Consider the following 22172-nt stretch of genomic DNA (forward strand, 5'->3'; position numbering starts at 1 on the left):
AAATTGTGGTGGATGGAAGAGATGTGGTAGATCAAGAAGGAATAAAAAGAGAATTCTTTAAGTATTTTCCAAATTATTTAAGGGTGTTAAAATAAAGAAAGAAAAGATGGAAGAGTATTTACAAAATATTAAAATAGCACCCTTAACAGAAAATATGGGAAAAGTATTGAATGATCCAATTGAAAAAATAGAAATTGAAGCAGCGATTAATGCGATGAAAAATGGAAAAACACCTGGGCCAGATGGATATACAGCTAAATTTTTTAAAACCTTCAAAGAGGAGTTAATACCGAAACTTCAGAAATTGATGATCATAATAAGAATAAAAGGGAAAATACCAAATACGTGGAAGGAAGCTGTTATTTCGTTGATTCCAAAAGAAGATAGAGATATCACAAATGTAAAAAATTATAGACCAATCTCACTATTAAATAATGACTATAAAATATATACAAGGATATTGGCAGAACGGCTTAAACAACATCTGACAAATTTTATAAAGGAAGATCAAGCAGGGTTTCTCCCCAAAAGGCAAATAAGAGACAATATTAGAACGGTTGTAAATATTGTAGAATATTATGAAAGACATTCAGAAAAGGAAGTAGCATTATTCTTTGCGGATGCAGAGAAAGCATTTGATAATTTAAATTGGGACTTTATGTTTGCAGTAATGGAGAAAATGGAGTGGGGGGAAAACTTTATAAGGATGATAAAAGCAATATATACTGAACAATGTGCAAGGCTATGTATAAATGCAGATCTTACAGAAGATATGATAATTAGCAAAGGTACAAGACAAGGCTGTCCGCTTTTCCCACTGTTGTTTATAATGACTCTTGAAATCTTACTGATGCAAATCCAAGAAGACAAAGAAATAGAAGGATTAAAAGTAAAAGGATTTATTTACAAATATAGAGCATTTGCAGATGATATGTTTATAAATGAAAATCCTATACAAGTCACGCCTTTGTTGTTAGCTAAAATACAAGAATATGGAGAATTGGCGGGACTTTGTATTAATAAAGAAAAATCAAAACTTCTATGTAAAAATATGCAAGTAAATAAACAAAAGGAATTGCAGAAGCTAACGGGTTGTGAAGTTACCTCTAAGGTAAAATATTTGGGTGTGGAGATAACAATGAAGAATATTGATTTGTTCAAAAACAATTATGAGAAGCTATGGCATAAAATGGATGAAGATATGATAAAATGGAATAAACTTAATTTGTCATTGCTGGGCAGAATAGCTGCAATTAAAATGAATATTCTACCAAGAATAATGTATTTGTTTCAAACTATTCCAATTGTGAAGGACAGTAAACAATTTAATAGATGGCAAAGAAAAATCTCAGAGTTTGTGTGGGCTGGGAAGAAACCAAGGATTAAAATGAAAATTTTAACAGATGCAAAAGAAAGAGGTGGATTCCAATTACCTGACTTAAAATTATATCATGAAGCAGTTTGTTTAGTGTGGATAAAAGAATGGATGATGCTGTTAAACAAAAAACTCTTAGCGTTGGAAAGTCATGGAAATAAATTTGGCTGGCACCTTATATGTCTTATGGGGGAAAAAAGATGGATGTTTTTTTTCCTCACCATTATATAAGAAACAATTTGCTAAATACATGGATGAAATATAAGAAATATGGAGATGAGAGAAAACCGTTATGGATAGTGCCAGCAGAAGTAATAAAAATAACAGCTGAGATGGGTGAAGAAAAGTGGTGGTCATATAATCAACTATTAAAAATACAAAGCGGCAAAATAGAATTGAAAACTGCTGAAGATCTGAATAATAAATATGATTGGTTCCAAATGCAACAAATAAAGAGCGTGGTGAATAATGATATTAAAACTGCAGGAATAAGAAAAGAGCAAACAGAAATGGAAAAAGTTCTACTTGGAGACAACGAAAAATTAATTTCAAACCTATATAAATTACTTTTAAAATGGTCTACAGAAGATGAAATAGTGAAATCTCAAATGATTAAGTGGGCAATAAATGTAAATAAAGAAATACAGATGGAAACTTGGGAATATTTGTGGAAGAACTCTATAAAGCTTTCGACGTGTCATAGTATTAAAGAGAACTGTTTTAAAATTATATATAGATGGTATATGACTCCTAAAAAGTTGGCAGAGATGAACAATAAGATGCCAGACAGATGTTGGAAATGTAAAAAATATGAAGGTTCTTTCTACCATATGTGGTGGACTTGTGAAAGAGTAAAAAAGTATTGGCAGATGATTCAACAAGAAATCTCTAGGATCTTGGGATATGAATTTAAGAAAGTTGCAGAGACTTTTCTGTTGGGATTACAAATGGAAAAATTTCCAAAAGAAGATAGAACTATAATTTGGTACTTTCTTTCAGCTGCTAGGACATTATATGTGCAGTTGTGGAAGCAAGAAAAAATACCAGAGAAATGGGATTGGATTGTAAAAGTTATGACATGGAGTGAAATGGACAAATTAACAAGAATTTTAAGAGACTATGACTTAGACGTTTTTAAGATGGAGTGAAAAAAGTTTAGAAGATATGTAGAAAAACAGTGGAAAATAAAAGGACATTGGACAATTTTTGATAATGATTAAGTCTTAGAAGGAAGAAGAATGTAAACTTTTGTTTTTATTAGTTAAGGGTACCTTTTAATATTAGTATTATAAGTAAATAACACCGGCGGGGGTCAAGTAACGGGGGGAGGGGTGGTTAGAAAGTAATATATGGGATAGATAAAAAGAAGTTATTAATGATGCAGGAATAAGATATTGTTACCATATGTTACTAAATAAAATTGTTTTAAAACAAAATCTAGAGAGCCTGGGATGCTAAATGCTCCAGTTTTAGTTCTGAATATCCTTCTGGTGATGAGAAAATTCACCAAAGGATGTTTGTCTTTAGTGCATCATTGGGTACCGCCTGTATCTTTTTTGCAGGCCCAGCACTCACAGGGTTAAACTGCCAGTCAACATGTACTTGAAGGTTTTATGCTTTGCGGCAACAGGGTTGATGCAGCCATATGTCCAGTTACAAAATAAGCACTATTAGAGGGATAAAAGAATTGCCCTTAATAGCATTTTCTAAGAGCAGACTGTGAACTAAAACATTGGTGATAACAGTCTGTTGGTTCTCTGGGACCAGCTTCACTTCTTTCGTTACCCAAGAAAAGTGCTGCTTTTTCACTGTGCATTTGTGCCCCTTCTTGCCTCCAAGAAGCACAGGACAGGGTAAACGTGGTTGGACTGAGCCAGCATTTCCACTGTTGGGAAAAAAGGGAGTGATTGATCCACTTTGGTCAAACAAAAAAAGCCATGCTGGGGATTATGGGGTCTGCAAAGCAAAAACCATATGGGTTGGGAGAAGGAATGTGCAATAGTTTTTAACTGGTATTTTTCTTTTCGGGTCTATTGGACTCCCTATCCTCCCCCCCCCCCAAAAAAGGGCTTTCTGGGAAATCCTGGTACTGGAATTTTTCAGAAATCTCAATTTTGGGGGGAGTACAATAGACCTGAGTAGAAATAATACTAGTTTAAAAAGGAGAATAAGGAGGGAAATTGCATGGGATGGAGAAGCCACCGAAAGCCGTACCAGCAAGGAACAATCTGCTCCCCATGGGCACAGCTGGGCTGCAGAAGAAATGATCCTCAGGACCTGCTATACCACGTGGAGCATGTTGCTCCCAGTAGCACAGAAGACCCTGGCTGGACTTGCTTCTTCTGCAGTCCAGTTTGTAGTAGAAGCGAACCCCAGGAGCTGCTGTTCCAGTGGGAGCAATGTGCTCCATGTGGTGCAGGAGATTCTAGCTGGGCTTGCTTCTCCTGCAGTCCAGTTTAAACTGGGCTGTAGGAGTAGCCAGTGCAAAGCCCAGCCTGCAGCTCAGCAGATCCTGGGGCTAGCTTCTTCTGCAGCTTGATTTAAACCAGGCTGCAGGAGGAGCCAGCCCCAAGCTGTGGTGGCAGGAACAGTCTGCTCCCCCCAGAACAGCTGATTCTCAGGCTGTCTTCTGCAGTCCCTTTAAAATTTAATGTGACTACTGTAGAAACCTGACAAATAGCTGAGAAGCTGGAGCAATCTGCTCTGGCTTCTCTGCTGTTTTTTGGATCTGCTGAATAATTCCAGAATATATCTGGGACTTATTTATTTATTTATTTTGCTTTCCCAAGTAAATCTGGATACATTTGGGATGCTGAAATCTACCCCCCAAATACTGGTAAGGTCGTTTCCTGATAGATCCAAATGCACACCCCTAGTTGGGGGCTATAATAAGAAGGGGAATTGTGTGGGATGGAGTGGAAAAGCCTGGTTCCCCCTTCCTCCTTTTATTCTCATAAAAACCCTGTGATGTAAGTGAGAGGAAAATGGGTTTGGTCCCCAGGAGTATTTCTGTAGCAAAAGGATTTCCATTTGAAGGTTTATTGTTTTTCCCCAGAGGGCACCTGAGTTGGTCTGCAGTAGAGCACCTGGATTCCAGTAGCACCTTAGAGACAAAGGGTGCAGTCAGACGTACCATTAAAAGTGGGTGTGTAGCGCTCAAATTTGAACCGCTGAATATTGATTTGATGCAGGGCCATTCAGACGAGCATCCAAGAATGCGTCTCATTCTGTTGTTGAGCGATCAGACATCCAATACTATCACACTCTTTTCTTGGAGCATGCGTGATCAGATGGTGATTTCTGGGAGGGGGGGTCCATTGAACATGCACCCAACTGTTTGAAGGTGGGAAATCAAATATTGCTTTGGAGGCAGGGGGGAAGGGGGGAAAGTTTCCGGAATTAATGTTGCCGATTCAAACCAAGGAACTGCCAGGAATTACTTTCCTAGAAATTGGCAGTGACAATGATATCTGGAAATCCTCCACATTGAAAAAAAAATTTCCCCCCCCTGTTCTGAATAGTGGGATAATGTTTTCCCCACCCCACCCCCCAATCCTGTGTTGATTGGGGAAGCAGAAGCGTCACCTCAGATTCCCAGATGATCTGGCAATGCGCATGTCTGCTGGGGCTTTAAAAAAAAAAAGATGGGAGGGGCGGTAAACATTCCAAGGGGCAGTATTGCGCATGAGCTGTCCAAACAGGAAAAAGCCAATCCTGTGCCGCTTTTTTGAAAAAGGGCCGGACTTTCTGCGCTATCAAATTAATGCGGCATTGAGGCGCAGCAAGCTGGGATGACCCTGGATGATGCTCGATTGCCAGATGTGGATGTCTGGACGAACACATTTAATCCATCAGCGAGACGGAGCTGTATCGCCACTAATGGTCCATCTGAACGCTCCCCAACAACGTTTTTAGAGTATGAGCTTTTAAGAGTCAAAGTTCCCTTCATCAGGTACCAGGGAAGAAGAGACAAATTTAGCTATTCACAGAGTACAATGGTCTCACCTCCCTCTTCCGGAGGCACTTCCAAACGTCCCCTAAAATGCAGTTCCTGGCAGGGCTTTTTATTTATTTATTTATTGTAGCAGGACCTCCTTTGCATATTAGGCCACACACCCCTGATGTAGCCAATCCTCCTGGAGCTTACAGTAGGCCCTGTACTAAGAATCCTATAAGCTCTTGGTGGATTAGTTGTAAATTTTCCAGGCTGTGTGGCTATGGTCTTGGCATTGTGAGAACTGACGTTTCGCTAGCAACTGTGACTGGCATCCTCAGAGGTGTAACCTAGAAAACTGGAGTTCTCTCTGGGTCAAATTGAGAAGAAATTTGGTAAGCAGGTAACTTCTTCTCAGTTTGACCCAGAGAGGAAGGCCCTTGTGACTGAAACGCATTTGGTCCTGTTGATCATTTGATATTTTCATCAACTGTGTATGTAACATCACCAACTCTGTATGTAAATTGATTATAGTTTCTGTAAAACTTACGTGGTGGTGGTGGGGGGGTTGTATTTTTTGTGTGCGTGTGTGTATGTGCACCTGGATGTCATGGTGACTTGAGGCCTGGAGGATACTCCAAGAGGAGGCTGAATAAAGAAACAATTATAAAGAAACATATATCCAGAAGTAAACGATAAAGAATTATAAAGAAACATACTATTATAAAGAAACGTACATCTAGAAGTAAATATATATAAATTGAGGCCAGGTGTTACTTTCTCATATGTTGTGCTGTTGCTGAAAAAATATGAAGTAGGCCATGGTTAACTTTTCATGGTGACTGTACACACACGACAAAATCTTCAGTGATATGATAATCTGGTATGAAATTTCCTAGGCCTCTGGATGTGTGTGTCATCAGCCAAGAGTTGCAATAAGACTTCATAAATTTTCAGCAACTGCACAATATATGAGAAAGTAACACCTGGCTTCAATTTATATATATTTACTTCTGGGTGTGTGTTTCTTTATAACAGTATTACTGACCATTGAGAAACTCTCCTTGTGGCTGAAACACATTTGGTCCTATTGGTCATTTGCAGGGCTTTTTTGGAGCAGGAATGTGCAGGAATGCAGTTCCGGCTGGCTTGATGTCAGGGGTGTGGCCTAATATGCAAATGAGTTCCTGCTGGGCTTTTTCTACAACAAAAGCCCTGGTCATTTGGTATTTTCATCAGCAGTGTATGTGAAATTGTCAGCTCTCTATAAAAAAAATGATCATAGCATATGTAAAGCTCATGGTGTAGTCTGATCTTCAGATTGTTTATTTTTAATATTTTAATCTTTGCCATTGTGCTCACCAGAAATAAATAAATATATTTGATAATATTTATTTTTAGGTTAGCTTGACCCTTTTAACATAGCCAGTATATTTTGGGTTGAGTTTGTTTTTCCCTTTTTCATCCTTTATTTTGTTCCAACCATAACACCACATTGACGTCTTACAGGGTTTGTTCCCCAACAGTGGCCGAAACACTGTACTTCAGGACTTCCTGACATAGTGGTTACTCAGCAGAACAGGCTTCCCCAGGAGGTGGTGGGCTCTCTTTCCTTGGTGGTCTTTAAACAGCGGCTAGAAGGCCATGCTGAATCTGTAAATATTCCGAGCCATTTTTTTATTTTATAAAACTATCTGAATACATGCTGACAGGGTCATGTGATCTACCTCTCAGCGATAAACGTTTAGTTATGTAATTTATACCCTGCCGTTCTCCCCAGGAGGGGGCCCCAATTGGCTCACATTGTTCTCATCTTCTCTATTTTATCCTCTCAAGTCTGTGAGGTAGGATAGGCTGAGGGTTTGCAACTGGCTCAAGGTCACCCAGAGAGCTTCCCTGGCTGAGCGGGGAAGTCTAACATGGGTCTCCCAGCACCTAGGCCAAACCAACTGTTAGGGCTTTTTTTGTAGCAGGAACTCCTTTGCATATTAGGCTGTACCCGCCTGATGTAGCCAATCCTCCTGGAGCTTACAGTAGGCCCTGTAGGAAGAGCCCTGTAAGCTCTTGGAGGAATGGCTACATCAGGGGCGTGTGGCCTAATAAGCAAAGGAGTTCCTGCTACAGAAAAAGCCCTGCCGACCATTATACAACAGTTAACCTTGGGAAGTTTTGAAAAAAGAGAAAAGTAAAGCGAGAATCTGGAAATGTATCTAGCCATTTAAAACTCCGGCCACATTTTAAAGCTGCCAGAAAGTCAGGTTTACTAATCCTATTCCGAAGTAAATATATCAGCTCACTCCCTGCGTTTGTATTTATTTGTATGTATGTGTGTGCTTAAACGAAACTGCAGATGTCAGTGGATATTTATGAGGTAAACCCAATATTCTAACAGTTAGAGCAATGAAATACATCCTGCGCTGGGAGCCAGCAGAAGCGCGTGGGAATGTTAATGCTTGCAGAATGTTAACACCTCGTAGTCGGAAAAAACACGAAGTTCGCTGGAGTTCAGGGGCGGGCTGGTGATATCAGCCTCTAAATGCTCAATGTAACACGTTAAGGAAAGAATGTTGGCTCCTCGCTCATTTTAAAATAACCTGGGTTTTTCTATATGTGTTATTCAATCACCTTTTACACTTCACTGCTCCAAAACATAGCAAGTCTTTTCTCCCCAGAAGTTGGCTCCTTCTTTAGGTCTGCCATCTAAGAAGGTTCTGGAAGCAATATCACTTCAGGGTCTGGGCCAAACACAACTTCCTTTTTTTATCCATAAGATATTGCCACACTACAGGCTTATTATCAGGTGGCAGACACCTGTTGTGTTTTTATCCAAAGAATTCTGGGAAGTGTAGTTTGGTTAGCTGCCTTCCAGTGAGAAAACATAAACATTTCTAGAGGCACAGACCAGAATTAAATTTACCTCTGAATTTCACCTAAATAGAATTTCTACCTAAAGAGCTCTCTCTCTCCCTCTCCCACCATTTGTAGACAATTCTAAACTTGATTGTCCCGTGGTCCCAGTCACTATAAGGCAGCTTCATGTGTGTTGTACTTATCTGTACACAGGACTCCAAACTAGGGTTGCCAAGTCCAATTCAAGAAATTTCTGGAGACTTTGGGGGTGAAGCCAGGAGACATTGTGGGTGGAGCCAGGAGCAAGGGTGTGACAAGCATAATTGAACTCCAAAGGGAGTTCTGCCCATCACATTTAAAGGGATCACACACCTTTTAAAATGTCTTCCTTCCATAGGAAATCATGAAGGATAGGGACACCTTTATTGGGGGTTCATAGAATTGGACCCCCAGGTCCAATCTTTTTGAAACTTGGGGGGTATTTTGGGGAGAGGCACCAGGTGCTATACTGAAAATGTAGTGCATCTACCTCAAAAAACAGCCCCCCCTTCCGAGCCCCAGATACTCACGGATCAATTCTCCATTATTTCCTAGGGGAACAAGTCTCCATAGGGAATAATAGAGTTCCCAGCAGACATTTCCCCCCCCCCCGCTTTCTGATGACCCTGAATCGGGGGGAGGGCCTCCAAATCGGGGGATCCCCTGCCCCCACCTGGGGATTGGCAACCCTACTCCAAACACTAGAGGTTTTTCTGGAGTTAAGAAAAAAAAACTTGGAAAAGCATCACATGATGGGTTGGATCCAGCACAAAATTACAACTTTTCACAAAAGCTCTTGCACAAGCAGCCTTAAAGTGGTAGCCACTTATGCTAAGCCAAACGTATTGTATCCCCACTTGCATTTTCTCTTGTACAAAATCTTGTGTGACCAACTTCTGAATGCTATAATGTATAGGGAAGAAAGTGTTAGGTGTTGCACAAGATCTAGCATGTGGAACTGTAGTAAGTCCACTTAGGGAGGCTGGGCTGTGCTCTACACAGACCAGGGCCTTCTCAGTGGCAGCACCTGAAATGTGGAATGCCCTCCCGGAGGCCATAAGGGCCCTGTGGGACCTCTCTCAATTCCACAGGGCCTGCAAAACTGAGTTATTTCGACAGGTCTTTGGTACCTAAACCGGGAGAGGACTGAGAAATTGCCATCACTATGGGCTCACTGTTAGTAAAGGACGATCCTGCCTAGGTTATTGCTGAACAGCACCAAAAAACGTTTTTTAAAATGTTTTAATTGTATTTATTGTTTGAAGTCACTGAACTGATTGTTAGCCGCCCTAAGTCCATTTGTGGAGAGGGTGGGATAGAAATTTAAGGTAATAAATAAATATATTCCTGCTTTCACATCGCTGGATCCCAGCCAATACGTGCTGCTCAAAATTATCTTTCCATTTCTATCTCTGTCTCTCTCTCTCTCTGTCTTTCTCTCAGTCTCCTAAAATATTTGTTCAACACATACTTTAAAACCACAGGCCTTGTCTTCTGAAATATATTTGACCATTCCAAGCTACCCCCACGTCTCATGAGGTAATCACAGGATGCTTGCATAACTCATGTTTTAATTAGTGTAGCCCTAAGACACTAATTTAGTTCAATTTTATGCCGATACATGTTGGTATTGTTAAGGTTTATGACCCAATGATTTACAAGGCATGATACATCTCCATTCAAATTGGATGTATTGATTGTTTAATTGGGTACGAGGGCATGAATGTAACATTAAGCTATCACACCAACTGTGGTCATGCAACTGAGTAAGAAATCTGGATCAGGAGATTCCATCTCTTTCCCAAATGGAAGCAAAGGCTGTGCATAAAGCAATATATATATATATATATATATATATATATATATATATATATATATATATATATATATATATATATATATATATATATATATATATATATATATATATATATATATATATATATATATATATATATATATATATATATATATATATATAAAATTTCAAATAATGGATGACATAAATCACACTAATACGGACTAATACCAACACCACCTTTTAATGTTTCAACATACAATAAGAAGCAAAGAATGTATATTATCTTTAACATGCTGTTGAGTTGTAGCTGACTCAATGCAACCCCATCAATGCTGCATTCTAGGCAAAAGGCAAGCAGAGGTGGTTTGCCATTGCTTTCCTCTTCAGAGTCTTCCTTGGTGCACTCCCTTCCAAGTTATGACTGTGGGGAACCCTGCTTAGCTCTCAAGTCCTGATCAGCCTGGGGAAAAATTGGACTATATGGGCTGCTAATATATAATATAATATAATATAATATAATATAAAGTGCTGTCAAGTTGCAGCCAACTTTTGGTGACCCCAGCAAGGGACTTTTGAGGCAAGTGAGAAGCAAGGGTGGTTGGCCATTGCCTTCCTCTGCAGAGTCTTCCTTGGTGCTCTCCCTTCCCAGTACCGTCCCTGCTTAGCTTCCAAGATCAGACTATGCCATGCCATCTTCCCAATATATATTGTACACTGTGTTATTATTCATTGTAACCAGGGGTGGAATTCTAGCAGGAGCTCCTTTGCATATTAGGCCACACTCACCTGATGTAACCAATCCTCCTGGAGCTTACAAGGCTTTTTTTTGTAAGCTCTTGGAGGATTGGCTACATCAGGGGTGTGTGGCCTAATATGCAAAGGAGTTCCTGCTAGCATTCCACCCCTGAGTGTAACTGTTGAATTTTGTTAGAAATAAAGTGGAAAAAGAGATCTCAGCTGGATCCAATTTTAATCAAAGGATCATGTAGTTGCTTGACAGTGTTTCTGCCTTCAACTCTGTTTTTAGAATTTTTAAAATGGTTAATGTCATATATAGTATTTTCAGGGCTTTTTCTTTTTCCTTTCTTTTTTTTTTTTTTGAGCAGAAACAGCCAGGAACACAGTTCCAGCTGGCTTGGCGTCAGGGTGTGTGGCTTAATATGCAAATGAGTTCTTGCTGGGCTTTTTCTGGGCTTCATTTATTGAGGACTGTGAATTAAAACTGGACTGAAGTGAATATCAAACATTAGGCCCTGAATCTGAAACGTTTCAGAGGAAGTTTCATATATATGTTGCAAGGATGTAGATTCTGGCTAGCATGTGTAAGAAATGTTAGTGCTAGAGGGGGCTGTGGTTTTGTCTGGTAACTTTTAATGTGCTTCCTGCATGCATGCATTATAAAGCTGCACACCATGTCACATTCCATTATCTACCCATGCAACTTGTTCTTTACTGTACTGGCATGGAATCTTTTGCAGCTACATCAGTGACGATACAACATCCTTGACCTTCAAAGTTAATTAGCACTTCCAGTTTCTTTCCCGACATTCTGTTTTTTTCTGAGCAGTTCTGGAAAAGATTGCTTCACCAATGTCCATTCTCATTTAATGGGTCTTGTTTACAAGTGTGTCGATTTGGAAAAGGAAGAGAAAGCAGAGGAGGCGCCCGGGGTGGAATTCTAGCAGGAGCTCCTTTGCATATTAGGACACACACCCCTGATGTAGCCAATCTACCAAAAGCTTACAAAAAGGAGTCTTGTAAGCTCTTGGTGGATTGGCTACAGCAGGGGTGTGTGGCCTAATATGCAAAGGAGCTTCTGCTAGAATTCCACCCTTGGGAGGCACGCTGTATGTTGCCATGAATAAACATCTCACCTCTCTGCTTACCTAGTTGGATTGAAAGTGGAGGCTAATTCTGCACATACAGGGGAGATTCCATTGCTCACCACAGAGCATTCATTTAAAAGATTTTTTGTATCCTCCCCCCTTTCCACCCTACGTGGCCTTCAAGACAGCTTACAAAATCCATAAAGCAATGTAAGTAAGCAGAATGACAACAGCAGATGAGAAACCAACCATAACTATTAAGAATAGTTAAAACAAATTGGGGCTAAATGGTCATAAGGACTCTAGCAGAAAAAATATCTCAGCCACGAATACTGAACAAGTCAAGGAGGGTCTCACCCCGTGGAAGCATATGCATAATTTAAATGGAGGGGTTTGCCTTAAGTCAGTCACCAGGGTTGGCTTTGTGGGGAGGGGGTGAAGTATAGGATATCTGCCTCCCATCAAAGTTGGCTTGGAAGCTGGTTGCATCCTCGGACTTTGGAGATTCAGACAAAGTGATGTTTAATCCAGAAAGGGGATTTTTTAGGATAGGGTGATACACACATTTATAGGAATGAGGATCGATTGCTTAACTTCACTTCTAGAAAAAAAAAACTTTCTAGGAATTATATAAACAAGCAGGGCTTTTCTGTAGAAAAAGCTCAGCAGGAACTCATTTGTATGTTAGGACACACACCCTGACACCAAGCCAGCTGGAACTGAGTTCCTGCTCAAAAAAAGCCCTGTAAACAAGATAACAAGAGAGCCAGTTTGGTGTAGTAGTTAAGTGTGCAGACTCTTATCTGGGAGAACTGGGTTTGATTCCCGTGTGACCGTTCTGAGACCGAGATTCAGGGTGTAGGGTGGGATATAAACCCAATAAACCAAATATAAGAAGAAGAAGAATTGCAGATTTATACCCCGCCCTTCTCTCTGAATCAGAGACTCAGAGCGGCTTACAATCTCCTATATCTTCTCCCCCCCACAACAGACACCCTGTGAGGTGGGTGGGGCTGAGAGGGCTCTCACAGCAGCTGCCCTTTCAAGGACAACCTCTGCCAGAGCTATGGCTAACCCAAGGCCATTCCAGCAGGTGCAAGTGGAGGAGTGGGGAATCAAACCCGGTTCTCCCAGGCACACTTAACCACTACACCAAACTGGCTCTCTTGTTATCTTGTTTACAGGGCTTTTTTTGAGCAGGAACTCAAAAGGTGGCACCCCTCCTATATGCTTCCTCCCACAGAAAAATGTGATATCCTGATTTTTCCATTCCATTCCTAGTTTTCAATTCATAATTTTCAGGTCAATTCGAAATGTGTATGAATATTCACAAATGGCCTGAAACATTTTAGGGGTAATGGATGTGAAACAGCTTGATCCACTTGAACGAAGTTCATAAATACCAAGCGGTTATTTTTAGCAGTGTTATTCACAATGGTCTGGCCATGTCATATGCGCATGTTATAATGAATGTGTGAGAAATGATGGATGTCACCGATTGCATGAGAAGGCTGACAATCTCGGATGCATTCTATGAATGCTTGAAAATACAACACATACACTACCCTATTTTTCTGACACACACAAGTGAACGCTGACAATCACGTTTAGATGACTGTCAACATTCACTGGAATATCTCTGGATTTTTTTTTTTGGACATGTACAGAGATCTGGGATTGTCATCATTCACATGTGAATGTCAACTGTCCCCAAATTTCAGACATTCTCTGTAACATCGCTGCTCATCAAAGTCTACAGAACTAGAGGGGGAGTTTTGTGCAGTCCTTGGCATAGTTTATATGCTATTTAAAATCAAATTGTAGTTTAAATAAGGACAATTGAATTGCAGTAAATTTGAACCAAGCATATATAGCGTCCTATTTGACTATTCATAAGTCACAACTGAGATATTTGATTTACTAATCTGAACAGCCCAGCTCCTTTTAGCTCAGTGTTGTTAGTAAAAGGTAGTCCCCTTTGCAAGCACCAGTCATTTTCGACTCTGGGGTGACGTCGCTTTCACAACGTTTTCATGGCAGACTTTTTACGGGGTGGTTTGCCATTGCCTTCCCCAGTCATCTACACTTCCCCCCCCCAGCAAGCTGGGTATTCATTTTACCGACCTCGGAAGGATGGAAAGCTGAGTCAACCTGGAGCTGGCTACCTGAACCAGCTTCCACTGGGATTGAACTCAGGTCGTGAGCAGAGGGCTCCGACTGCAGTACTGCAGCTTTACCACTCTGTGCCATGGGGGTCTTAGTGTTGTTAGCTCAGCGTATATTGCCAGTTTATGTGTCAAGGGGGAACAGGGCACTTCTCACCAGAACATCATACAAAAGCCTAGTAAACTAGTAGGGTGTAGTGTGGCCTCTGTCAGATAATGCCTGTAAATTGTCATGCCATGATTTTATTTGCGAATCCACATAATCTTTGGGCGCTGAAAGGGGCAAAGTTCATAGCCCAATAACAGGCAGTTCTTCTACTGGAAAAGTACATTCTGAGTTGAACTAAGCTTTATTTTTCAATCAGTTTTAACTAATTCTCTTCCGCCTTCTGTCTTGTATGGCTTTTCTTCATGCAGGCTCCACAATTCCCTACACAGTCTTTGTGGTGGTTCTCCCTTTTTCCACAGTGGAACTATTGCCTGGATCCAACACATTGCCTGTCCTAATATCTCATTTATGGCCTTGTCTGACAGTATTTAAGGGTGGTATTTGACGAGAGTGTAATGTCACTTCCAAATGAAGCTTTAGGAATTTCCCCTAATCTTTTTGGTAAAGGCCATAGAAATGGGAAAGCCCTAGAGTGTCATAATAGAGAACATGTTGCACCTTTTTTCCCCCTCCTACTCCTCAATTTATCAAGGGGCCACAAACAAAGATCTACCTACCACAGGCAGACAAATGACAAACCTATACTTGGCATTCAGTGCATTTTTATCCAACATGTTTGTTCTCACATTTCTGCCATTTGTATTAATTGTCAAGAATTTTTTTTTCTCCCCTGGTCATCTACTCTGTTCTCTTCAATACATCATTATAAAATCAGCCTCCTGCATTTGGGGACTGTTGATAGGATCATATTCACAAGGCTGGCTCTCCCACTAGGCAAATTAGGCATTTGCCTAGGGAGCTAGACTAGGGAGTGTGCCAAATTGGGCCCTCCCAGCCCAGTGCCATAGGCAAATGCCCAAATTTTGCCCTGCAAGGGCTCCTGGCTGGTGCGCAGCCTCTGTATCGCTCCTTGAGCATCCTCCATGGGGAGCAGCTGCGGCAGCAGGGGGGCGGAGCGCAGGATGGAAGGGGCAGCCCCAGGGCAGCACTGTGGAGGGGGCGGCGAGTGGTTGGTCTGCCTGGGGCACCGCACAGCCTAGGGCCGGCCCTTCATATTCACTAAACCTGGGATCCCAAAGCTCAGGATATTTTTGAGTATCCCCCCCTGTTTGAACAGCTGGAACATATCACAAAGCTGTTTGGAAAGTGTATGGTTTCTGTAGTGCCACAGGGTATATAAGACAGTGATTCTCAAACCCAAAACTAGGTTGCAGTTTTCTCAAAGGCGCGTCATGGCATCTAGAAGGGTGGAATGGGCTGGGAGACAAGGCTCTGGGAGGCTCGATAGCAATTTTGGGTTCACCTCTGCAGAACGTGTAGTATAATTGTACAGTACAGGCCATTGCTTAACTGTGCTGTGCATTTATAAATACTGAACATGAAAAATAAGATACAAAAGTGTTCAGTATTAACTAATGTGAGACTTAGATCCAGAGGAGTTAGTCGTGTTAGTCTGTTGCGGCAAAACTGCACCTAACAAATTTTATTGCGGCATAAGCTTTTGAGAAGCACAGCTCTGTGTTTCTTGAAAGCTTACACTACAATAAAATTGATTAGTCTTAAAGGTGCTACTGGACTCTTTACTGTTGTGAGATTCTTGGATTTTATGCTGGCGAAGGAGAAAGCAGTGTGGAGTTTTATTTGGAGACTTAGAAACCCACACTGAAGGGGAACAAGAGAAACAATGTGTAACAAAGGAAGCCTGAATTTTTGGTGCCTACCTCTAGGTAAGGCAAGAGATGCTCAGAGGTGACTTGTCATTCCCTTTCTCTGCATTGTAACATTGGACTTTTTTGGTGGTCTCCCATCCAAATACTAACCAGGGCTGACCCTGCTTAGCTTCTGAGATCTGATGAGATCCAGCTAGCCTGAACTATCCAGGTCAGGGCAGCCTTTAAAGATAGAACAACACTATTCTATACCAGGGGTGGCCAACAGTAGCTCTCCAGATGTTTTTTGCCTACAACTCCCATCAGCCCCAGCCAGCATGGCCAATGGCTGGGGCTGATGGGAGTTGTAGGCAAAAAAAACATCTGGAGAGCTACCGTTGGCCACCCCTGTTCTATACAATGAGTCCATCCACTATGGATTGTTTTGAGTACAGTAGACTTCATTCATCAGGCACAAAATGGCTGTTTCTCTTACTAAAGAATCAGGGCTGCTGTGCATCAAGACTCCAGAAGGCAGGTGTGTGTGCTGAAGTTCTATGACAGGTAGCCATTTGCATGTATTCAGGGCTCTTTTTCTAGCAGGAGCTCCTCTGCATATTAATACCCCCCTGATGTAGCCAATCCTCCAAGAGCTTAGAGGGCTGTTAGGACAGGGCCTACTGTAAACTCCAGGAAGATTGGCTACATCAGGGGGCGTGGCCTAATATGCAGAGGAGCTCCTGCTAGAAAAAGAGCCCTGCATGTATTGGCTATCTTTGCATCCTAGTGTTGGCTATCTTTGCATCCTAGTGTGTTGGCTATCTTTGCATCCTCATGTGAGCATGAATTGTGGTCAAATGAAAACAATTCCCCTGTGCTTTGGCTGCTGCGACTTGTGCAAGATCTTGCACATTCGGAAATAGATCAGAGCATCTGCCGTCCCAATCCATATAGGTTCCCATGAGCAGTGTCATCCAGTTATCAGACTGTATACGCATAAAGCAGACTGGCAGCTCTTCTCCCCACCCCCTACCCCCGCCACCCCGTGCAAAGAAGGATTCTGTATGTCTTTTCACAAATAAATCATTTATTTTCTTTTAAAATAAGAGGATTAGATTCATGTCATAGTTTCTCTCTGCGTTTCTCTTCATAAATAAGCAGCCTTAGCTCTTCAAAATTTAAGGCCATCTTTTCCGCGTAAGAAAGTTGTGGAGAAAGTGCAGCAAGTCTACCCAATGCAAGGTGGTCCCAGCCAGTTTCTTGAAGCTAATGTAGAAATTATGTTAATTGCATGCGCCTAATCTATGTAAATCAGCCACAGTCCTCCAGCACCTGATAGGTGCTTGGTGTGGCCTTTGCGACTGATCAAACTACTCATCTCCTTGATTTTAATCAAGGCCTTCTGCTGGTAATGGTGTAAATCATGAATACATTAATCTCTCCACCACGGGTGATGTGTCTAAAGGGAGGTGTGCCATTGGCTCACCATGGGAAAAATGTATATTGGAGTTTTCCTTCCTGTGGAGAATAGTTTAAATATTCCAGGAAAACAGCTATGTCAAAATGGTGGGGGAAATCCACGTTTATGATTGCCTGCTTTCTTCATATAGAGTTCAAAACAGCCATGGCCATTGTGTATGTGTGAACTGAGTCTAGGTGGTGGTGCTGGGAGAGATGATATTTAACTTTCTCTCCACACCATGTTCCCAATGTACATTGCACACCTACCCAACACAATCTCTGCAGTGCTGCTAGTCCCCCCCCCCCCACCCACGGCCTAGAAAGCATCCCTGGAACCTGTATGTTTTTCTTGGGGTGGAGGCGCAAAGAGCAGCTTTGGGAAGGTCATTTAGATTGAGGAGAAGGTTGTGAGACCCTGAGATACCCGCCTTCACTCCACTTCTTGGTCCAATTTAGTGGCTCTGCCGTGGCCAATTTTCTATTTACAAAACTCATGGGAGACCTGAACTCTGGTCTTCCACAAGCCTACTGTGGTCCTTAGAATGTTGTGACAAAACCACTGATGGTTGTGACACCAAAAGTAACAAATTTACAATCTTTTGTAGGTAAAGACCTCATTTATTATTTATTATGATTTTATTTTCAATTTATAGCCCGCCCTTTTCCAAATGGGCTCTGAGTGGGTAACAACAGTCAATAATACAAGGTTAAAATCAAATACTTATAATAAAACAATATACCATCTAAAAACAATGTAACAGACTAAATACAAACTCCAGTTCTGCGGTTGGTGGTATCAGTTGCCTCCATTCCTTCCATACATTCCCCAGCTGGTATAGGATAAATGGGTCGACAGAGTTATTTCATCAGGGCCCCTGCAACAGGGAGGCCACAGAATAACAAAATGTCCGCCGCCTCAGTTGAATGCCTGGTAGAACAGCTCTGTCTTACAGGCCCTGAGAAATTCCAGCAGTCCCTGCAGTCATTCATTGGATGCTTGAAATAACTTAGGGCGTTTTCGCATTGACCTTACTCCGGAGTGACGTCCCTCTTCACCGCACAGCGTCTGCGCGGATTTAACACTAATTGTTCCGCAGAACCCGGAAGAGCCGCAAAGTCCCGTGGCTTTTGCGTCACAAATGTAAACTGCCAAAAACCAGTTTACATTTGCAACGCAAAAGCCGCGGGACTTTGCGGCTCTTCCGGGTTCTGCAGAGCAATTGGTGCGAAATCCGCGCAGACGCTGCGCGGTGAAGAGGGACGTCGTTCCGGAGTAAGGTCAGTGCGAAAATACCCTTAGTTAAAGAAAATTGGTTATATTATTCCATGTGCAAGCCATAAAGAGAAATGCCGCAGTTATCATTTTGGATCATGTTTACATAGACAATGATTAAACTGGCCAATAAAAGCTTCCTTTTCATTCTTTGGCTACAGCTTCACAACAGCACATCAGACCATGCTATGTCTCCATAGATTAAAACTTGCTCGGTGTCTTATGTTAATTTTTTTTGTTGTTTATTCAACCGTAAATTGCCGACCCTAAACACATTTTGTGAGAAGAAAGTTTGCTTTATGTATTGTTATTTAGAAATCGGTAAATTGAAATTTATGAATCGAGCCTGTCAGGGGAGGGTGGGATAGAAGTGTAATGAAATAAATAAATGTTAGTTTCAGTTTAAAAAGTTTAAAAAGTCCCAAGTACCGTATCGTCCACCTGAAGGTGTTGCAAATGAGCCTAGATGTGTGGGAAATAATGTATGGAAAAAAACAAAGCTATTTGGATTGTGTTCTGCTACTCTGGTCAGTAATGTGCAATGCTTTCCTTTGGCAGTACCGCTTCCTCTGGTGGAGGAGGAAGGCTCCTTCCATCAGTGGAAGATCACCTATTTAACTGAATGCAGTTGTAGGATCCAACCCAAATGTTCTCATAGAAATATTATTGATATTGAAAGCACATTTGTAGTATATATTTATTTAAGGTCCTGGTTATCCAGAGGTTGTTGAATACAGCAAACAATGGACTGTTTAGTGGTTCCCTTAGATCTAGTGGATCACAGCTCTTATCTAAGTGGGTGAATGTACCTTTTTGTGACTTATCTATTATGAACATCAACAATTAACCGTTTCCTTATATTATCTCTCTCTAGGGCCGATGCATTAACTTCACCCGAGTACAGTCTCAGTAAGGGAACATCAAAAGATGGAAAGCCATCACTGCTGGATTATAACCAAAGAAAGACAATGAAGCACTTCTACCAGAATCCTCAGAATACAACCCAGAAGGCTGCGCCACCATTTGGATCCACCATAAACCACTTCTTCTGCACTAAGCTGTTACGTTCGCCATTTTCTTCTAAGCTTGTTACCTCATACAGTTGCTGTTCAGTATTATACGATTTGCAGTGGTCACATGAAGAAGAACGTTGGATTTGGAATGCCTTGGTTTTTGCAGATAATCGAGGACAGGAATCACAAGGAAAACAAACCACCAAAGACGCTGGCTTTTGTTCTCATCCCCTCAGTATTGTAGACAAGCTATATGTACTCGAGCCTTTTTGTGCCTTTACCGGAGCTGCATTGTTTCTCAGACAAGTGGAGATGGCACTTGTTATTTAAATAGGAAAGTATTAGCCACAGGCAGAAGAGCGATATTCCCACCAGGCTTGGAAAAATGTAAAAGTTCATTGCCTTACAGCGATGTCATATCACTAAATCCTTTTGAGTCCATCCCCCCACCACCACCACATTGGATTGTGCCTTACGGGAGCCTTCTGACTGAAAATCTTGTCACTCTAACACTGAGTAGTGCACACGCTTGACAAAATGTAGACATGGGGCCCCAAGGTATTAGTGGCAAGGCAAGACTTTGCCCTTTAGTTTCCGAAGACACCTTTCTTTCATTATGCACCCAGGACAGGAAGAAAAATTAATAGAGCGTTATTCCACAGGAAGACAGCCTGCAAGCGGAGATCTTGAGCAGAGATGGAGGGACTGATGCTTCAAGGCCTCAGCGCTGTGGTTGATACATCTCCCCCTTTTCTTGCACTCGGCGCTTAGTAGCGCATGAAAACCTTATCCTGTATGAACATATTAGTAATTCTAAGCTTTATGTTTTGTTGTTGTTGTTTTAATATTGGGGGGGGGGGGAAAGCAGTTGCCACAAAGCTGGTATCTCAGGGTCCGTCTCCTCCCCAGCCCCCAACTCTCTAAGGGCTCTTTGGCGTCACAAGCCAGCAACTCTCTTTGCATGAGAATTTCAAAGTTTAATTAATATAATTAAAGGCAACAGCAAGCAGCAGCCTGTGAAGGTTTTGCTCATCTTTTTTATGCCTTTTGACATTGAATGACCTATTACTGTATGTGCATTACTCAGTTTTCAAGGGGGGGGGGTACCACATTTTGGTGGAGATTCAACGGTGGGGCCAAAGGAGGGGGGAGCCCCTGAGAGAGAAGGAGAGAGACCCCTCTTTCCCCCAATTTATAAATTAAATGTACAGGAGGGCTGGCCATTGGAAAATGTTGACAAAGTATGTATTATAATATTTTTGGGGGGGAGGAACAGCGTTGTGTCACGTCGGCGGTGCCAAATTATGTTAACGTGAGTGGAAACACTGTGGGGGAGGAAGGAGGCAGCAGCTGAAGAGAGAGGCTCAAATGATCCAGTCACTTTCGATACTGTACTTCAGATGCAAAATGGATATTCGAGTCGAAACCTGACAAAGTGCGCCTGCTTTGATGGGAACCGGTATAGACAGTGACCAGTGGCTGGGTCAGTGGGATGTCTCTCTGCGAGCAGGAAGGCTTATCAAATGACACTAAAAATAAGTTCAGCAACCATCATGTTTGAGGGGGAAAGGCGAATATTTCACATTCGGTGGGCATGCGTGTGTGCGAGACGGGAAAGAGCGAAGGGATGCGTACTGGTCTAATTATCCCCCCTTTGTGGCTTTTCATTGAAATCGCAAGGGACGTAAGACAATTCCCTTGGTCGGTGGCCAAACGTACGGCTCTTCCCAAACGAGACTACCGTTGTGACGGAGCCTCTTGCTTCCATCACATGTTGGCTTGAGATGTTCTCTGCCATCAGTAGTGATGCCTTGTGAACCCCCATCTATAAAACCCTTTACCTAAAGGTTCTACAGCCACTTCCCACTTTTACTAATACTCGTCTTTCCAGAACCGATGCATTGTTTCACTGGGGATGCAGTCCACTCTGCCTCGCTGGCTTCAGCCAATAGACCCACCTTCTCATGTCATCACATGAGTTCCAAAAAGGCATTTCACAGGCTAACTCAGGGGATTTACGCTTGCTGTACAATTATTTAAATTTCTTGGATGCTGCGCCATGTATAATGTGTGGGTTTAGCAATGTAAATAAAGTAAGGAAATGTGACACAGTTGCTTTCTGCAAGCTCTAGCAGGAATAGTATTCTGCCTTTGTAATCAGATCTACCAGTCTTTTAGACAAGGTGAGCATTCATTTTAATGTACAAAACAGACATTGTACACACGCAGTCTCTCTCTACAAGCAAAATTTCTTTTATTAACTGGGAAACTCCTGGTAAATCTGTATAAATTCCTGTTTCCTCATCTCACATCGAAAACTAAACAATGTCCATTTTCACTATGTGTTTACTTCAGTAAATGGTACTTCAGATTAGGGTCAAAACCCTTAAAACACTCTGTATGAAATTTGAAATAAATTCAGATATACCACATGCAACAAAATGTTTCAGTTGAATTTAAGAATTCAGGAAATAATCTTTAAAATATTCCTTTTTTAAAAAAAACTTAGTTTATTGAAGTGTTTGATCCTGCTTCCATGTAACTCAAACAATACATAGCATAACATATATAACATACATCAATACATCAAATGCTTCTTTTCCCCCTTTTTCCTTTT

The 22172-nt window shown here is 41.5% G+C and overlaps 1 protein-coding gene across 1 annotated transcript in view; it reads left to right on the plus strand.

Moving 5' to 3' along the window:
- Nucleotides 1-21997, plus strand: part of ANTXR2 (ANTXR cell adhesion molecule 2) — a 213004-nt gene extending 191007 nt beyond the window's left edge. Inside the window, exon 17 of the mRNA XM_060247137.1 lies at nucleotides 19417-21997. Coding sequence (XP_060103120.1) covers nucleotides 19417-19455 — 39 coding nt within the window. The 3' untranslated portion in view covers nucleotides 19456-21997. The remainder of the gene's footprint in view (nucleotides 1-19416) is intronic.
- The last annotated feature ends 175 nt before the right edge of the window (nucleotides 21998-22172 follow it).

The sequence above is a fragment of the Heteronotia binoei genome, chromosome 9 (assembly GCF_032191835.1).
Source record: "Heteronotia binoei isolate CCM8104 ecotype False Entrance Well chromosome 9, APGP_CSIRO_Hbin_v1, whole genome shotgun sequence".
Lineage (NCBI taxonomy): Eukaryota > Metazoa > Chordata > Lepidosauria > Squamata > Gekkonidae > Heteronotia > Heteronotia binoei.